The sequence below is a fragment of the Miscanthus floridulus genome, chromosome 5 (assembly GCF_019320115.1).
Source record: "Miscanthus floridulus cultivar M001 chromosome 5, ASM1932011v1, whole genome shotgun sequence".
Lineage (NCBI taxonomy): Eukaryota > Viridiplantae > Streptophyta > Magnoliopsida > Poales > Poaceae > Miscanthus > Miscanthus floridulus.
In genome coordinates this window covers 83,397,841-83,417,450 of record NC_089584.1, presented here as the reverse complement: position 1 = coordinate 83,417,450, position 19,610 = coordinate 83,397,841, and the positions used below count along the sequence as shown (strand labels likewise).

The following is a 19,610-nucleotide window of genomic DNA, read 5'->3' as shown; positions in this document are numbered from 1 at the left end:
ACACCCGAACAAAAAAGCAAAATGGCTGAAAAGACACCTGAGCATACCGGCTGAGAGCAAAAGAGCTGAAAAGATGTTTGAGCCCGCCGATGAGGGTAGCTAACAAGCTAACACCCGAACCAAAAAGCAAAATGACTGAAAATACGCCTGAGCATATCGGCCGAGAGCAAAAGAGCTAAAAAGATGCTTGAGCCTGCTGATGAGGGTAGCTAATAAGCTAACACCCGAACCAAAACGCAAAACGACTGAAACTAAGCCTGAGCATAAATCAGAGCAATTCCAAGACAAGGCCCTCCAGCTCCTTATTCCTAATAGCAAGAGGCTCGAGGGCTATACTCAGAAGATCCCAAGAAGCGCTACATGGTTTCGCTCAAGAAAGCACTCGGACGACGCTTGTTCCTGCTCAACAAGACTTGAAGGAATAAGACGAGGCTTCTAGAACTCAACCATGAAGTGCTCAGGGGCTTGTCGGTCCTAGGATGTTTTTGCAACCAGAGATAGGACCAGATGCTGACCACACTCCGAGTTAAGCCGAAAAGAAGAAGCTGGAGATGTCCTAAGTCTTTTTAGTACTAACAAGAACACAAAGTTTGTCGAGACAACGATCTATACCAAGTTGTTTACAAGGCACAAACGAAAGCCAGAAAAGCACTCGACAGATCAAGAAAGTTTGTCAAGACAATGATTTACCTAAGCCGGGTTGTTTACGAGACAAAGAAATATAGACAAAGAAGACATCAACAAAAAATAAAGAATCTCCATTCAGTCTTCAAGTATAGTATTATATTACAGAAGCTAGAATACAAAGGTCGATTACATCAAGCATTGTCATCAAGAGAAGAAACATCAATGTTAAGATTATCTACAATCTTCCTGGCTAAATCATCGACCTTAGGCTCCAACTTCTCAATAGCATCCAAATACTCTTGGCTCTCGGCTTCATCAGCAACCTTGGACAAAGGAAAGTCTGGAGAAAGAACCCAGACCTAGGCAAGAATGTTCCTGGTACAAAGATGGGCACACCGCTTCACGAACTCCTGAAAACGGGTCGGCACTTGGGGAATGAACTGAGCCCAAGAATGACCATCATCTGCTAGAGTTCGGAGAAGGTCGGCTACTGACCGAAAAGACTTCCACAAAGCTTTCCAATTCTTAGTAGCCGTTGCCAACTTGTCAGTCAAGTCCTCAATGGTTTTTTGGGCCTGCACAAGATCTCTGCCAGCTCCACGCCTAATCAACTTAGCAAGCGCGAGTTCTTCTTCAGCCTAAGTAATTACCTCCTCAGCCTTATTGTGGCTAGTACGAATGAGCGTCTTCATCTCCTTGATACCCTCTGAGAGCTTTAGCTTTTCAACTCGGAGAGCTAGACCAAGCAACAAAAGACAAGTCAGCAGAAAGACAAATTTGAATACAAAGGGAAGTGAAAAAGAACTCGCGATACCATGGCACTCTTTCTTCATGGCCTCCACGTTTTTAAGGCCTCCTAGGCAGCTGCATCCCTCTGCTTTTCTACCTCAACTATCCGGGCACGGAGAGCCTTCTCCTCCTTCTGATGCGTCTGACGCTTAGTCTCCAACTCGGCCCGATAGAGGTCAAGCTCTGCCTTTAGGGTACTCACCTCAGAAGACAACTTTTCTCATTTTCAGATGAGAAAAAGAAGCCGGTATGATCATGAGAAAAAGACTAAGCAAAAAGAGAGAAAGAAAAACAAGACATAAGGACAGAAGAAAAATGAACATCCAAAGAAAGAACTACAGAAAAACTTACCTGGAGCTTTTTCCCAAAAGAAGTCGCAAGGGTCGACAAGCTTCCCCAGGCGGCGGTTAGCTCCAACAATCGATGAGTGGCATCAAACTGCTACACCACGTCATCAGCCAAAAGCGAACCACCAGAAGCAAGAAGAGGAGAGGGAGAATCTGGCTGAGGCAAAGAAGGCACGACTAGGGCAATCTCCTAGGAAGCCATGGCCAATCCCTGAGATGAACCCACCGCCATGGCCATGGTCACCTTAGGAGCTGGCAAATCAGTAGCTATGGACTCTGTCCCCCTCACAGCCACCTCGGCGACCGTGTGTTCTGAGTCCTGAGACTCAGTATGCAAGGGCGCACCAGAGGTTTGACAAGAAGTTGACTGGAGGCTCAGGGAAGACGAAGGCCTGAAAGTTGACAAGGAAACTCGCCAATTAGAATAAGAAAAAAGGAGAACAGAAGCAGAGAAATAAAACCAGAATTCACTCACTCAGCCATCTTCTTCTTCATAAAACCAAAAGAAGACCTCGCAGGGGGAACCATGGCAGCAAAAACATCACCACCACCCTACGATAGGAGTGGTGCGGCCGATACTGGAGCCCCAGAAGAACTCAAACCCAATGACCGCTTGCTACAAGAGAATAAGACCAAAGTCAAAACAAAAAGAGGAGTTCAACAATAGGAAAACAAGAAAAGAACTCACCGATGAGTAACGAGGGCAACATCATCATCCTCTTCCTCCTCACTCTCGACCAAGGCCACCATAGCTCTAGTTGAAAAAAGGACAAAAGTACTTGGTCAAAGATAAAAACAAACAGCAAAAGGATAGAGCGTATTAATATGCTCACCTAAGAGCATGCTAGCTACAATTGGAGTACCTAGACGAGTACTCGACTGGTGAGACTTCTTGGCAGCAGATGGAGCAGAAGAAGAAATATCCGCTCACCCCCTCTTTCCAAAAGTACGAGGAGCTCAAGGAACTGGATGAGGAACATACTCTTCATATATGTCAGAAAATGCGGAAGAAACACCAGGAAGCATCATGGTAGTTTGAAACTTACTGGTCAAGGACGCCCCAGTAAGACTACCCCTAGCCTCCACATTTGCAGGGAGATCATCAAGGGGAATTGGATCAGTGAAATTATGCCCCAATTCCTATAAAAGAGTAAAACAACAAGATAAGGAAGATTAAGCAAAAAGTCAATACGACAAAAGACATTCAAAAGTACCCACATAAGAAAAGAACTACTTACAACAGGAGGCGGGTTGTTAGCACTATACTCAAGGACAGCAAGCAGGATGACGCTTACTTCTTTTAGCATCTTCTGAAGACGCTCGAGCACCTCCTCATCAGTCAACTCAAGGGCAGGGACCATACGAGAAGGGTCCTCCGCCCCAGAGTACTCGAAACCATAATGTTCACGCTCCTTCAAAGGTTGAACTCGGCAGTGAAGAAAGCTAGAAATAATCCTGAAGCTGGTCAAGCCTTGCTATTTTAGAGTGCAAATCCTCTCGAGAAAAGGCTTGATCGTCTGGAGCTCAGCAGTCGTCACAGGGTTCTTTTCCCATCGGTCATTAACTAGGGACCAGATCCAAAGTGAACGAAAAGAGGAGGATTAGTGAAGTGGTACTTCGCCTTCCATTAATTGTTGTTGCCTTTTACACATCCTGAGGCACCCGTCCCTTCGCTTCAGGTCTTCAAATACCTGTTGGTGGTTTTGGCCTCGAATATATCCTTACTCACAACTGTTTCTCTGCTCTTCTCTGCCTGTCGAAACCCTGTAGCGGTTCTCTTTCTCCCTTTCGTAGATCCAATCGTTCTTCCATGGCCGACGAAGATAACCGAGGTAAGCGCGCGGCGGAGAAAATTCCGGAGGAGAGTATGCCAATAAACCAGCGTCTCCGACGCATGAGGTGAGATCAACATTTCTTGTTTATGATGATGAATAGTTCTAACTCACCTATAGGTTTGTTGTGAATGATAGCCTTGATAGCACAGTTGGAATCTCTCCAACTGGCGGTGAACGTAGCCGTGGATGCCGTCAATGCCCGGGGTTCCTCCACCGACATTCGTCTCCAAGATATCCCGGTCCATGTTTGGGAGATCACCCTCTATGGCGTTCATCATGGTGCGGCGGTGGTGCTGACCGTGGCACAAGTCCGAACTAGGTACGAGCTTCACACCATGGAGATAGGTTTCCCAATGGGCGACGGCCCTGAGGAGCACGTGGACCTACTTGATGAATTCACCGTGGCAGCGGAGGCCATAGTAGACATCACATCCGCTCAGGATGTGGTGAATAAGGTCTTTGATTAGTCTATACTTAGGGTAATTTGATGAACAACGACTCCTGTTCTTTCCATGGATGCACCTCGGTACAATGCTCTTGTGTATGACTATTTCCATCTTTTGTTTTTTGCTCTATAGGCGATACATATCGTATCAGCTTTTATTGCCTTTGAAGATTTTTATTTTTGAACTAGAGGCGATACCCTCCTGGTACCGGCTATTAGAGCCAAGAATGAATCAGCTACCAAGTGTTGATTAGACGCTAGGATGACGTCCCACAAAATTTTCAATATAAAAGGTCAGATGAGTAATCAACCCAGGTCAAGCGCTCGATTAAGCGAAACAGAACTTCTCTTAAGAAATGCATTAACTCTAAATCGCACTTACACTTTAACTCAGCATTCACATATGTCGGCCTAAACCCATCTCCAAGACTTAATGCTCATTTTTCCTTCGATCCAATGGTCGATGTGAAGCTGTGACTTTTCTACTAAAACAAACTCTCAGAGCCGATCGCTTGCATCGGCTGTTGGCTTTTATTGCTGATTTTAATGAAGCCTCCTTCCCATGACCTACCAGAAAAACACTCAAAATCTCCTAGTTCCCAAAAGACTGGATCAGCTATCGTGATGCTTATGGATTCATCAGCATGAACCAGCTCGACATCATCTCCATGCCATTGAATCAAACACTGATGCATGGTTGATGGTATGCAGCAATTCACATAAATCCAATCATGACCGAGGAGTAAACTGTATGATCCTTTCCCATCAATAACAAAGAACGTGGTGAGCAAAGTTACACTTCCGATTGTTAGTTCAACGTTTATTGCCCCCCTGGGTCTTGGATGTATTTCCTCCGAAGTCTCTAAGCATCATGTCAGTCTCAAGCAAATCTCTTGGTCCTTTGCCAAGCTTATGGAAAGTGGTGTATGGCATAAGATTGACAGAAGTTCCTCTGTCCACCAACATCTTGTTCATCGGCTTCCCATCAATAAAACCTTTCATGTATAACGCCTTTAAGTGTCGATGCTTGACTGGCCTATCAAATATTGCTCACTGCACAACTATTAACTTGGCAACCATCTCTTCATACTCTGACTCATCGTAGTCTGAATAAACTTCCTAATCTGCCAGAGCTCTGAATTCTGATGGTAACAGAAAAGCCATTTGGATATTAGCTGATGGTTGCCTCTTATCAGCTATTTACTTGGTACACCATACTTGGGTTTTACTGGATGCCTGAGCCTATTTCATCTCTCTATTCCTTAGGTGTTGCACCCTCCTCTTTTGGCTTCTTGTTAAATCTCCTGGGCACCACTAGCCTTCCTGCCACGTGTATATTCTTTCAGTGCCTTCCTCTTCATGATCAGTCCAGTTCTATCCAATGACTCTTTTCCCCAACCGATCATGAACACTTTTGTTTTTTAAGCGCCGATCCATGTTGTTATAATGATATGCATCTTAAGCATGGATAGACCGGCAGTTGGTTCGAGATTGCCTATACTCCCAATATTGATTGCTACATTCTAGACAGTCATGTCTGGTAGGCAACTTTAAACCTTCATTCCAGCAATGTCTAAAGAAGGGACAATTCTAATGTAATTCAGCTTGTTCCCTTTCATACTTCTCTTCTTCTAATTGATGCTGGTATGCTTAATCCTTTAACCAACGCTAAAAATCCTTTTCCTTCTGCCACTGTCATTTATTCAACAGAATCCGAGATGTGACCCATGGCTTTGACGTCTCTGCTTTCGACGTCTTTCCCTACTCATATCGGCTCTTTTGTTCAACATGGCGTCTTCTAATCTCTCTGTACTCATTAGCCGATATTTGTATTTTGGGATCGATTGTTCTAGCTTCTCTTAATTTGGTCGATGTTAGGACCTTGGTTTTTCCTTTGAATAGCCCAGCATTAACCATGTTCTGATCTCCTAGGAAAGGATTATCATCGACTTTCATCTTCCGAGGTGTATCAAATTTGAGCCTCCCTTGCTGAATAGCTCTCTATATATGCTGCCTGATGATTCTGCATTCATTAGTAGAATGAGAAGTAGCGTTATGAAATTTGCAGAACTTCTTGTTCTTCAACTAATCAGGGAGCAACATGACATGACCATTGGGCAACTTGATCTGCCCCTTCTCAAGCAATAAATCAAAGAGCTTGTCCGATTTGGTAGCATCAAAGTCATAACTCTCCTCAACTCCTCTTCCCTAAGGATTTGGCACCATCACTGTCTTTTTGCCCTAATTCCATTTAGCTGCAGTAATCTCTTCTTCTTCATCTTCATAGCCGTCATTAACTGAATATGGATCGTAAGCTTTGGCCACTGAAGTACTCTTCTAGAATCGGGTATCTCTGCGTATGCTCTGGAATTGGCTATTAAGTGCTGTCACTCATTGAGCCAATTGACCCAAGTTGTCAAATTTCTGTCCTAGCAATTTCTCTTTCCACATCGGCAGAATTCCTTGGACGGTTAAAGCAGCTAACTGATCATTGGCCAAGCTCAACGAGAAACACAGATTCTTAGTCTCTCGGAATCTCTAAAGAAACTCAGTGTCTGATTCATTAGTCTTCTGTCTCATGGTTGTTAAATCAGTTATTTTCTTCTCTCCAGTCCTAGTATAAAAATATGTATGAATCTTCTTCTCCAGGTCAGCCCAATTAGCAATGGAGTTGACTGGTAATGACGAGAACCAAGTAAAGGCTGGCCCTAATAGGGACAAGGAGAAGAAACAAACTCGATGGGCATCATCAACTAATGCTTTGCACAATTATATAAGATACCGACTGACATGTTCTATTGTGCTTGTACCGTCTTGACTAGTGAACTTGGTGAATTCTGGAAGCCTGTAATTTGTAGGGAGGGCGGCCAAATCATACCATTCTGGATATGGGCGTTTGTATAAAAAAGTCATTCCTTTTCACTTCAGACCGAACTGATTCTTCATCATCTCAGTCACCTTGAGCAGCAACTCGTTAGCCTGTGGATTCGGATTTCTCGGTATTTGCTGACCCATCTGTGGATTGAAATCCCGCATGCCTTGATATCCTAGATTTGGTATCATGTGGAGGGTGTTATAATCCGTGCCATAATGATAGCCTTGTGGAATCTCAATCTGTTGGGTCCTTTGCTAGCTTACTATTTGAAGCCTCTGATTATAGACATAAGGATCTATATCTCTATGGATCATCTGAACGGATGGTGTTATCTTCTAAGCCAACAATGGTATATGGCCTGATGTGCCAAAATTGATCATCTAGTTCTGACTTTTCCCTGCCGGCTGTTGCACATGCTGTATTGACGATCCAGGATTGTACTGTATCTGATTCGCAGTAGTACCTAGAGTTTGTTCAGATGAACCTTGAAGTGCCTGGATTTCACCATTACCAGCTGGTGCTGCTTCTTAATGGCTGATGCCGACTTGATTAGTCCCTTGGGTCAGTGGATCTGGATGTTGTAACAAGTTGATCCAACCTGACTAACTGGAATTCCATGAATCGCCTCTTTCATGGCATTGTGAAATGCATCAACGAAAGCTTCATTGTGACTTGACAGGGCATCACGAATAGATTTGTCTATGGCTTCCGCAAAGAAATGTCTGTCTTCAGCTTCAACTGTATCTGTCTGTCCGTGTAGTAGAACTCTTAGTAGTGGAAATTTCCGAATAACTGTGCTATCATGTGTTTTGGTGTAGGACAATAAACACTTCTTCTGAAATTCTTCCGTAGTTTTGTTGATGGTATCCCTATCTTCATTAGATAGGTCTTCATAATGTACCATAAGGATGTCATCGTTGTTGTGAACCACCATGACGATTGTGGTGTCCCACCGGGCGTGCCAGAAACGCGTGTCGACACAGAATTTCGTCCCGTGCCGAGGACACACGCAGCAAGTCAGAAAGGTCCACTCGATGGAGCAGATCCGCCTAGCTTCAGCGCAGGGGTGGTCGATCCTACGCAATCCTCCTGAGGCATGCCAGTTAATTTGACCCTGCAATTGACAAGAAGAGAAAGTTCATCAGTAATTAAGGGCGGAACTTGTCGGTGTTGCCAGACAGTTCCAAAAATACGGCTGTGAGAGCTGATATAGAAGGAAATCAGCTAAATAGCCGATCCCAGTATATTCATGAGAATAAGTCAGTTAGAGCTCATGGGGTTGTGTAAGAAGAATCGTTTATCATTCAGAATAAATATCATTTAAGCAAACATTAATCAATGGCAATAAGATATTGATGATGGTCGGTTTATACTAAGCTAATAATTACGAGTAACCGAACTCCTATTTATGTAAAGAAATAATTCAACACCACTCAACCATCTAATAAAGACAAATCTAATGAACATGTTAGATCTCATCTATCGCTATGACCAGTGGGGCATGAGGTAGAATCATGCAGGCCATAGAAACAACAATAGACTCGACGACCCTAACTCATTACTAATATCAGTGGGGCATGAGGCAGAATCATGCAGGCCGTAATACAATAACAAGATCATGGGGCTAACATATCTTTCAACTTATCTCTACTTCAATGGTCTCGTGATGTGAGCTGTTCGTGAAAGCATTCGATATCGGCTAAACAGCTGATTCAAGCATAGCGCATAGTTAAGGTCATGCCTTCTCAGGAACGGATCTACCGACTAACGATCCCCACTCTACGGTGCTAACAGTGGGGTGAGAGGCAAAATCCCATAGGCCGTGATAACGGGCCATGGAATGATTCTCGCAAACCAATAGATCTACTCAAGATCGAACATGCCTTAACCGGACACTATGCACGATTAAGATTGATATAAAACAGTCAATAAAAACATAATTCATCGTTTAAGATGTAGATTAGATCAGTTTAAGATTAGCAAACGATGGGTTAAATAAGATATAAGGCCGATCCAGATCAATCTCAATCGAACAGAGTGATATTGCTGTAATTAGATAAACAATGAAAGCAATAAGCAATATCGGTAACTTAATGAATCTACCAAAGACTGCCATTCAAAGGTAGAGCCGATAACTTGACCTCGATCTGGTTCAAGCAGTGGGGTGTGAGGCAGAATCACACAGGCCATACTTGAACTAGACAAGAGTCGATAACTAGCCTATATTAGAGTCGCAGTGGGGGTCAACCGAATCGATACAGCTATATGAACAGAGGTATAAACTATGACGGTACTTACAGACAAGCAGTGGAGGTCGACCGGATCGATGCAGCCGTACTCGCTGAAGAACTCACCGAGATCTACTCTACTCCTGCTCCTAAGGGGTGGCCGGAGCCGAAAAAAGTAATTGACTTGTATTTGATTGATTGGTTGTCCCTTACAATAGCTGAGGTTTGGTATTTATACCCGGAGCCTAAACATGAATCCTATTTGAGCACGATTTGTTACAGACTTTGGCATAAAAATGAAAATATTCCTAATTTAAGATAACTTGGACTCTAATCTTTCTCTTTTTGTAGAGTCCAACATGTTTTCGTCCTGGCGTCGAGCGTAGCCTTGTCGTTACCTGCTGGCGCTGTTCGAAGAAAGTCGATTCATAGATTTCACGTCTGAATCAGCTGTTTCTAATCCGCCTGCAACTGATCCCTTGATGGTACGATCCTAGGAGCTTCTGGGTCCTTGTGACTTTCCTTTCAAATTTTGGTGTAAACAAATATACATGCACTCTTTATATACTTAATATATATCTATAGAGTATATCTATATCTCTATCGCTATATCCTTAATATATATAAACTATATCTATATCTCTATATACCTAATGCCAATGTTTTAAATATAGGGATAAGATATTTCGAGGTGGCCTCCTACAAAAACTATAAACACTATAACTGTGGGGGTACGACCCTGGATACCCACGGCAGACTACATGAGCTGTGCCGCCAGGGGTCGTCCAGCCCACAAGACGAAGACTTACGGTGCACGGTACTGCTCGGTGTGTACCGTAGGACATCAAGGGCGATATTCTGAAGATGCTACGAGATCTGTTAGGATATGCTCGATCCCGTGATTCCTGTAATCTGTTATTACTTACCTGTTATCTTCTAGATCTAACCGACTTGTAACCCTACTCCCGGCTATATAAGGTAGGTAGGGGACCCCCTCAAAACATACGAAATATCATACGATAGCCAATACAAACCAACAGACCACAGGAGTAGGGTATTACGTCGTACAGATGGCCCGAACTTATCTAACTCTTGTGTCTCTGTTGCCTTCTTGTTCTTGATTACACGCACCTCTGCCGATCAATCTACATTCGTGGGATATCCCTCGGAGGACTGCCGATGATATTCTGTCAGCAATAGCGGAATATATTAGAAACTAATTTATTTAGTAGTTTTATAAAAAAACCATGAAAATCTTAATACTTATAGATGGAAACATTTAACTAAGAAAAATTATGAACACACTCAAATACATGTACAGATTTTTAAGAGAACATGTTTCTATGTCTATTAGTTGACATTCATAAATCAATCAACATACTCACAACTACCATCAACATTTATATTCATTCATCAATTTATTTAACTCGCACAATCACATGGCCGGTCATCTATATGTCAGAAAAACATCGCCTCTATATTTTCAAACAGAAGAGTGTGTCAAATATAAAGACGATGTTTTTTGTTTGTTCTATGATTTTTCTAAAAAAAGGTAATCCACGAGCTATTAGTTGTATTTTATTAAATACAACTAATCAGTCGAAATATTATTTTTCTTTCACAATAAATCAGCTAGAATAGTGGTGGGTTTGTTTTTTTTAACGAAGCCAACGGGATCAATATTGCTATATCGACCAAAATAGTACTAGGTCATCAGTCTCCACTCTCCACTAACACAATCTTCTGCCCTTTCTTTTGAGACAAAATCTCTGTGTGTTTTTAACAAAATTATCCTAGGCCTTGTTTAGATTACCCCAAAATTCCAAGTTTTTTCACTCTCTCTCCATCACATCAATTTTTAGCCACTTGCATGGAGCATTAAATGTAGGTAAAAAAAAAACTAATTGCACAGTTTAGTTGGAAATCACGAGATGAATCTTTTGAACTTAGTTGGTCCACGATTGGACAATATTTACCAAATAAGACGAAAGTGCTACTATTCATCGGGTTGAAATTTTTCTCAATCTAAACAAGGCCCTAGGCAAGCTGTTTCGACTTTCAAACGGGAAGTGGACGGGATTTTTGTGTCATTGTGCGGCAAGTGGACTGGCAAGCACAATCCGTGACAGAGACCCCAAACACGAAACCAAGTCAAAAAAGCAGATTTTGACAGCATACTTCCACCACCACCGCCTGCATCCCTCCAACAAAAGAACATTATTACTCTAGGTAAAAATATATAAAAAAACACCTCACAGATGAAAAAAATTCTGGTCCCTCTCTCACTCTCAGGTCTCAGCGCGCCCGGACACACACGCAAAAAGTCACAAATGCTAGAAGCCTAGCAGGGCGCAGGCAAGCATAGCATCCTTTTTCTCTCTCCTCTACTAGACCTTTCCCCTAATGACTCTCTCTCTCTCTCCTCTGTCCTCTCTCTGCTGACCAACAACATGACAAATCAAATCTCCACATCAAGACACACACATGACGTCATAATCCCACTTCACTATTTGATTTATCTACACCTTTTCTCCATCTCTTTCATCATAAAAAATAAAAAATAAAAAATAATACAGCATTATAGAAAAAGAGGCATTGGGAGCATCCCAACAAGCCACGGCCACCTCTTGGCCTGCTGCAGCTACATGCCATTTCCATCATTCCCTATCTGAATTATTTTATTCACTTTTCCCCTCTCTCTCTCCAGGAGAAGAGAGAGAACTCTCCATACACTCTCTCTAGAAAAGCCCGGAGTTAAGTACAGAGGGAGCAGGTCAGGCCAGGCCCCGCCCCTAGAAAGAGGAAGTGGGAAATGTGGGGCCAAGATGGCAGAGAGCGCTGTGGGAGTAGGCTGTAGGGTCCAACAACTGCTAGTAGAGCCTAAAGTTCTCACATCACATAAACCTCTCTCTCTCTCCCCCCTCTGCCCTATCGCTCTATTTCTTCCTCGTCCTCCCAGGACCTCCAGTCCCCCTCCTCCCCACCCACCCGAACCCGGTGCCACGCTCTGCAGGCGGAGGAGACAGACCAACGACGGGCGGACGGTGGTGAGTCCCCTCCCGCTCTCGTTCGATTCCTCGCGGTTTCGCCTGTCCTCGTTCGGGGTTCTCCGACCTGCATTCCCCTCCGGGGAGGACTGGTTCGGGCGCGTTCGTGAGGTCCGTCCTGGGGTTTTTAATCTGCTTCTGGTTCCTCGGTTTGGTTCATCGGCTCGTGAGTCTCTCGATCGATTCTTCGGCGTGGGGGCGTGTGTTTTTTTCCTTGGATTTTTTGTTTGTTTGTGGACTTTTCTGTGAGGGTTTTAATCTCGGTTGGTGTTTTTTCCCCACTAGGGGATTTATACTAATCGTGTTCATTTTTATTTTTGTTTCTGCTTTTTTTTTCAGTGCTTCATGAGGAGGGCGCCGTGACCGTGAGGAAACAACTCTGCGAGGCAACAACAGCTGGCTGGTGAGACAAAGGTGAGACAAAGGTGATGATTGATTAATCACTAAGGCCTGGTTTGCCCTTTTGTTTTGCTTGGATTGTTGGATTCTCTGACTGATGATGCCCATGTGGATTGACTCTTACTCCTCTCCTGATGCTTTGTCCATGAATCTTTCAGCCTAATTAGTCCATGATTAAACATGTTAGCGATTAAACATGTGCTAACGATGGATTAATTAGGTTTAAAAAATTGTTGAGTACCGACGGATTATGTAATTTGTTTTTGTTATTAGAATCCGAAAACCCATGCGACACTCTTGTCAGAGAGAAGATGCTGTACTGTATACACGCGAGTTCATTGAACCTTTTCAGTTCGTCTGTTGATTGCGTAGTATTAATTTCTGTTGCTTGTGAAATGATTTTCCATGAGGCAAAAATGATTCATCTAATTCTACTTTGACCCGGTGAAGATCTTGTTCTGAAACTCGTAGTATGAGTTAACTTGTCTCCAGAACTGTGGTTGTTCAAACTAGTAGTGGTAAATAAGTCAAACTTTATCAAGTTGGTAGACTTTAAAAGGTGATGCCACATATCTAAGTTATTAACTCCAAATTGATGCAGTGTGAAGAAAGCGAGGCGACCAGATGGCCACTGATTCCTCAGCTCTGCAGGCTTCCTCTGAGTCGATTGCGCAGAAGATGGGCTTCTTCAGAGTCCCTGACCTTCTTGTCAAACTGAGCGCCAAATGTTTGGGTGAACTGGATGTGGTCCGCAGCCCAACATCACCCCTAGACCTCAAGTTTTTCACTGGCCTTGGCAACAAATCACCCAGATCATCCTCCGTTGATGCCAGCCAGAACCAGAAGATCTTGCTTGGTGACAGGGTTGGGCTTGGACTTGTGGACGCCCTCACTGATGAGAACCCCACACCCCTGGGTGGTAGAAAGGTTCTTCTTGGATCTGAGATGAGGATTACTGATAACCTGTCTCGCAAGAACAGCTCCACTGCTCCTGTTCAGGCTGGGGAAGTTGAACAGAAGGATGATAATATGTCTGATGGACTGATGGGTAGTGTCATGTCCCTTGATGACATCGTCAATTCAGAGGATTACACTTGTGTTGTCTCCCGTGGCCCTAATCCTAGGACTACCCACATTTTTGGAGATCATGTTTTTGAGTTTCAAGCTGAGCAGCTGGTGCCTGTTGAGAGTAAGGATGATCAGAGTATGTCTCTTCATGTGAAAGAGGGTGCAATGAGCTTCTGTTGCTTTTGCAGTGAGAAGCTCAAAGAAGGGAAAGACATCTACATCTATCAGTAAGTGATCCAATTTAGTAGATGAATCACAGCTATGGGTGTTTTTTCATTCTTGAATAGGCCTGCGGTTCTATTGATGGCTGTTTGATGTTTGGTATCCTGTGTATTGATTGTAGGGGTGACAAATCCTTTTGCAGCATGGAGTGCAGGGAAAATTTCATGGTGGATGAGATGGAAGAAGGTGAACCCATCATATTTCATCCTGCATCTCCTAGAAGTCCACCTTCTGATGGTGGTCCGATTTTCCAACTGATCCGTTGAGTCAGCATCAGTAACAACTTGATATGGTCATATCTGAAGTGCTGTCTGAGGTTAATAAGTTGCAGCCATGGATGTGATCATGTTTGCAGAGTTGTTGCCTGGAGATTTTGTTTGTTGCGTCACTGATGAATTTACCTCACCTATTGATTTCTTTGTTTTGCGTACTTGGATCCTCGAATTTTTGGAGGAGTCCAGAAAATGACTACCTCCGGTCATAATATTATCTTGATCGGAGATGGGTGTGTGTGCGCGTGTCTCAACTTGAGTTTGTTTGCTTGGACCGCATTTTCAGTGGCTGTCATATGTGGACGCCTCTTATTAATATCATGTATGTGAACCTATGTTTTGATATTTTCTGAAATGAAATGGTAAACAATAAAGTCTTATATTACTTGTTTTGTCACTTGATTTCATGATACCGGGCTCACGCCAAGGAGTACATGATTTGTTGGCAGGGGGTTCGCACTCCTATGCAAGTATGTAATTGCAAGTATCACAAGTACGTTTGCCCATTCACAGAACAGTGTCCACCAGTTCAGTTGACTGGTTAGTAGTCGTAGGTGACAGGAGGGCTTATTAAGTTCGCATTCAGGCCCCGGTTAGATCAAAAAATTTTGGATTTTGGTTACTTTAGCATTTTTGTTTGTATTTGGCAATTAGTGTCTAATTATGGACTAATTAGGTTTAAAAGTTTCGTCTCGTGATTTTTTATCCAACTATGTAATTAGTTTTTTTTTCGTCTACATTTAGTACTTCATACATGTTTCACAAGATTTGATGTGACGGGTACTGCACAAATTTTTTTTGGAATCTAAACAGGCCCTCAGTTTTGATGTCTTTTTTGGCGTGCGGAGACTGAGCTGGGGATCTGGGTTGGATTTCTCTCTGCGCCATAGATTGATAAAATACGAGGTAGTCAGTACTGTCAGCTGCTCTTTCAGTCCATGGCTATATGTTTAAGCGCTTTGGTCAGGATTTTTGAACGTAGAAATCGTTACGAGAATACCATCTGTTTTTTTTGTCACCCTACCAACACACCTAAACCATTTAGAAGTTTAAAACTTCACACTACAATTACATACGCTCTTTAGCTTATTTAACTTCCCAAGCTTATTGTAAGGACTGACTGTTGGTTGCCTGAAGCGGTCAAGGACCTGTTCGGTGCTGTGGCGCGGCGTGCACGTACTCGTTCGGTCAAGGACGCTCTGCATCAGCGTAGATGGGTCTTGGACATCACCGGTGCATTGACAGCGGCCGTTCTTTACTGACACCGGACCTCACCGGTGCGCTGCCGAAGAGTGTTCGAGGCAGTCCGGAGCACACCGAGTCAACTCGCAGAGAAGATCATTGAAGAAGGGAACTGCTGGGTGGGCGCTGGATTCACAGCAGCGTCGGCGATCCTTGCCCGGGCTCCAGGCTGATCCAGGCCATCCAAGGAAGCGCTTCGGTGTCGTCGCACGATTCAGCTGGCAATAGGAACTGCAACTAGCCTTCAGTAGCTTGTGTGCGTGCGTTCTAGTGGTGTCCTCTGTGCGCAAGAACGGCAGCTCGCCCATTTGTGCGACTGGCCGTTGTGTAATTCTACCTCTTATTAATGAAATACATGCAGTGGCATGTTCATGAAAAAAAAGTCTCGAAGTTACATAACAGCATGAATGAATTGCCCTTGTTAAGATCAGTAACAAAGAGGATATAGCATAGTCAACAATTTTTGTGACAAGACCAGCCCAGTATCCAAGATGGGCAGCTGAGGATATATTGAGCTTAAGCCATCACAATGGCAAAAGATAAAGAACATTTTTTTCCTTGATCATCCTTACTAACTTATGCTATCTAAATCATATTGTAAATACGTAATGCTAAATTAGATTGCAAACAATGGTGACTTAATTTTCAACAATGCTCGCGGCACCATAAGTTTGTGTTAACACTACAAGAACATATTTGGGAACCTTTGCAAGTGCGTCTAGCTGTAGCATCTGCCTGCTCAAAACATTCCTTCCTGTGGTAAAATAGGTGTCTCTGGCTACAATTCATCCTGAATCACTCAGGTATGAAAAACAAACGAAAAAAGAACCTTATTGTACTCAAAACAGCTCATACAAAGAAGCAAGTTATTTTCCCTTCTTCTGTTCTGGAGCCCTTGATCCGATAATGTTACAGATGGGCTGATCTGGCGACTGAAGCAGCTTCAACGCAGGATGAACTTTCAGATCGCGCATCAACAATTTCTGTCCTACATCCAACTCACTTAGATCCACTTCAATGTACGGTGGTACTATGTCAGCAGGGCACAGATACTTGACTGTTCGTTTTATGGTGTTGAAGTAAGCTCCTGGAGTTTCAATTATACACATTAGTCCAGATGTTAACAAAGCAAAGGAAGCACATATGAAAGTTTCAGCCATAATGCAGATAAAGCTTGAGCATTGTGGCCAAATTTTTTTGAAATGGGATGTTCAGTGCAAACTGGATCAGTGATTCAGACAAAAGTGAATGAACATAGCATATAGCAACAAACCACAAGACAATAAAGAATAGCTAAACATTTTTCAACAGAAATGAGCTCTTTACTTTTCTTTGGCAGGGTTCAAGAGAAATGTTTACAAGTAACCCAGGTATTCTTTTAATGATTCTGTTCCATTTATAAGATAAAAAAAAACATAGAGAGAAAGTATGAGCTTCTAAAATCAAAGGCCTCCTGTTTGATCTTTAATTTGTGCAAATTGATGGATCATCATAACATGCTACATACCTTTCCTCAGACCAGGCGAGGCATCCTCTCCAATGAACATCAGAGGAACGTCTATTTTGAGAAGCGCAGAAGAAGGTGCTCTCATAAATGTGATATTCAGCGGTTCATCAGTGCCTGCATGCAGGTGCACCTGAATGTCCCAACAGATCCCACATTAGTCAACACCGCAGTTCTGGTAGTGTGTATAGAAGGTAATGAAAAAACATATTCATGTTATTTTTGAGCAACCATTGAAAAAAGTTATATAGTGCAACACACGCCGGATCAGCCATCACCTAGTAGAAGGCCAAGAAAGACAGTAGGCAAACAAAGAGGCTGTTTGGCTCCCAGTCATCATCCGCCAAGCCGCTGTTGCGGCACTGCCTAAGCTGCGGCGTAGAAAATTGACGCCTAAGGTTGGGCGAAAAAATGAACTGTAAAAGCTGTGGCTGCCGCGAGTTAGTTACGAACCAAACAGAGCAAACAATTTCTGTGGCCACAGTCAGTTGTGGCAGGCCAGCTGTGGCATGCATCCAAACATCCTCAAACAATTTGAAATCATACTCAGCAAATAATGATTACCCAAAGAACAAAGAACTGATATTAAATGGATCTGCTTGCATAAGGCATTGCTGAACATGAGAATTGCCAATTGAATATGGATGCCACAGATCAGACAGTTCCAGAATGATCGTAATGCAAACAGTGAGCTCACTTAAAGCAAGTGTCTTAGTTTATTGGTCAATTTCATGTTTTCTACAACTAGATCAAAGTTCAATGGAAAAGCATAACCACAGGAACAACATTCAACCAAGGGTTGCCATCATCTTGTTCAATAAACTAATCTAAGAGATCTTTTGCTCAGATACCTCTGCACCAGCTAACAACTGACGATCAACAAACTACCTAGGTCACGCTGCCATTCAAATTGTATTTGTGTACCGTTGTAAAGCCACCACTCAATCTTGCTTTCCACATTCCTCAATCAACAAGTCAACACCAGCTTCATAGACAAACTTAAACTTTCACCAAGAAATGGAGCAAGAGTAATTATAGAACCGTAACAGAAATATTTTTTCCCAATCCAAAACACACATCCCTGTTTCCTAACGACATCCTTGCACAAAAATGCCGGTGAGTCCCTCAGTTGAGTTGTGCAAGCTTTAAAAAATGCAGTAACCCTTAAGTCATCGTCGCAGACAAATCAACATTAGCAATTATAATACAAATCCAACAGAAGAGCCGCACACCTTTCGGGGTAGGACGCGGACGCTCTCGATGAGTTCACCCTGCCCGGCGTGTTCTGACCAGACCTGCAGCCTGAACAGCCTGGAGAGGAAGAAGGACCGGCCGAGGTGGTCGACGAGCTTGCGGATCTGCTTGGACTGAACGGAGACAAGGCGCTTGTTGCCGCCCTCCTGTCCGTTCTCCTGCTCGAAGACGATGGCGGGGACCCGCCCGGCCTTGCGCTCCTTGGCGGCCACGTGGCGCCCCGAAGAGGCGCGCGGCACGGCGAGGATCACCTCATCGTGCTTGGCGTCTGGCCGCTGGTGGCCCGGGAGGTAGTCGTACGGAGGGGAGAGCGGGTCGACGGCTTGGTGGGGGGACACGAGCGCCTCAGCGGCGGCGGCGAAGTGGCGGTGGAGGAGGGGGAGAGTGAGGGTTTGGAGCGGTCGCCGGAGGAGCATGGTTGAGCGGCGTAGGGTTTTGGGCGAGGTGCTGCTGGCCTGCTGGGAAGTGGCTGGGTGGCTCGGCCTGTCCTTTGGGGGAAGAGTGGGGTGATGTGCTGTGGGCTTTGGGTGTTGGGCTCGGTGAGGCCCATGATTTGATATTAAGGAAAAAGTTCAATTTCTCTCCTTCAACTATCACCGTCGTCAAATTTTTCTTCCTGATGAACTGTAAAATTGATTTTTCTTTCAGAACTATAAAATTAGTTTTTTTTGTCTTCTCTCAAATTTTAAAAAGCTAAATACATAGCAGGCCCATCAACTTGTCTATAGGTGCCATATAGGTCCATAATGATTCGGAAGCTGACTTTTGGCATACATGGCGTCGCCGGTATGGCACAAACTGTGTTTAGACGAGAGATTAGACCGCCAGGGGAGGGTGCACTTTGACAAAAGCCCTCCCTGCTGTCCTATTCTCAAAGATGTGCCCACATGTAACTTTCCCCTTCTCCTTTCTCTCGGTGTCTCTCTCTCCCCCTGAAGTCTCTATCGCCGCTGACGCCCTCTTGATGTACTCCATGGCGCCACAAGGGAGCACGCCATGCTCCAATAGGCATCCACTCATCATGTGCACCGAGTGCGGCAGTCAAATGGTGGTGAGGGGCGTTTCCACACAGCCATGGAGTGCAGGGCAAGTATTCTACCGTTGCTCAGACCATCAGATGAGTTAGGGTTTGATGATTGAAGTATTTGGCACTGGGATTGTTGTGTTTCTCTTGTAATTGAGTTGGATTTGGTTATTTGGCAGAGACAGCACTAGGAAGCATACTACATCAAACTCATCAAAGGGATGCTGAGGGAAGGAGAAAATGGCAGAGGTGAAGCCCAGACCAAAGCGGAATGCGTAGCCGACTATAGCGAGTTTTTTATAAGTGGATTCACTATTTTTTTTGAATTGAAAGTCAATGTATCTAATCAATTATTTCACAGGAGTACTAGCTACTGAAGGATATTTTAGAATAAAAAAGTAAAGTAAAAATCATTTAGATTATTATCTCAAT

The 19,610-nt window shown here is 43.7% G+C and overlaps 2 protein-coding genes across 3 annotated transcripts; one reads left to right on the top strand and one right to left on the bottom strand.

Moving 5' to 3' along the window:
• Nucleotides 1–12,079: 12,079 nt before the first annotated feature.
• On the top strand, nt 12,080–14,539 carry LOC136452493 (FCS-Like Zinc finger 11-like). 2 transcript variants are annotated; one of them, XM_066453104.1, is made up of 4 exons: nt 12,080–12,193; nt 12,533–12,607; nt 13,194–13,887; nt 14,004–14,539. In XM_066453104.1, the coding sequence occupies exons 3-4, from the start codon at nt 13,217–13,219 to the stop codon at nt 14,146–14,148; spliced, it is 816 nt and encodes a 271-aa protein (XP_066309201.1). In that variant the 5' UTR covers nt 12,080–12,193; nt 12,533–12,607; nt 13,194–13,216; the 3' UTR covers nt 14,149–14,539. The 2 variants fall into 2 exon arrangements, with proteins under 2 accessions (XP_066309201.1, XP_066309202.1); XM_066453105.1 differs by lacking the exon at nt 12,080–12,193 and adding an exon at nt 12,217–12,359.
• A 1,332-nt stretch (nt 14,540–15,871) lies between these two features.
• On the bottom strand, nt 15,872–18,606 carry LOC136452492 (uncharacterized). Its single transcript, XM_066453102.1, has 3 exons — nt 18,133–18,606; nt 16,904–17,033; nt 15,872–16,483 (listed from the first exon to the last, which is right to left on the bottom strand). The coding sequence occupies exons 1-3, from the start codon at nt 18,568–18,570 to the stop codon at nt 16,263–16,265; spliced, it is 789 nt and encodes a 262-aa protein (XP_066309199.1). The 5' UTR covers nt 18,571–18,606; the 3' UTR covers nt 15,872–16,262.
• Between the last annotated feature and the right edge of the window lie 1,004 nt (nt 18,607–19,610).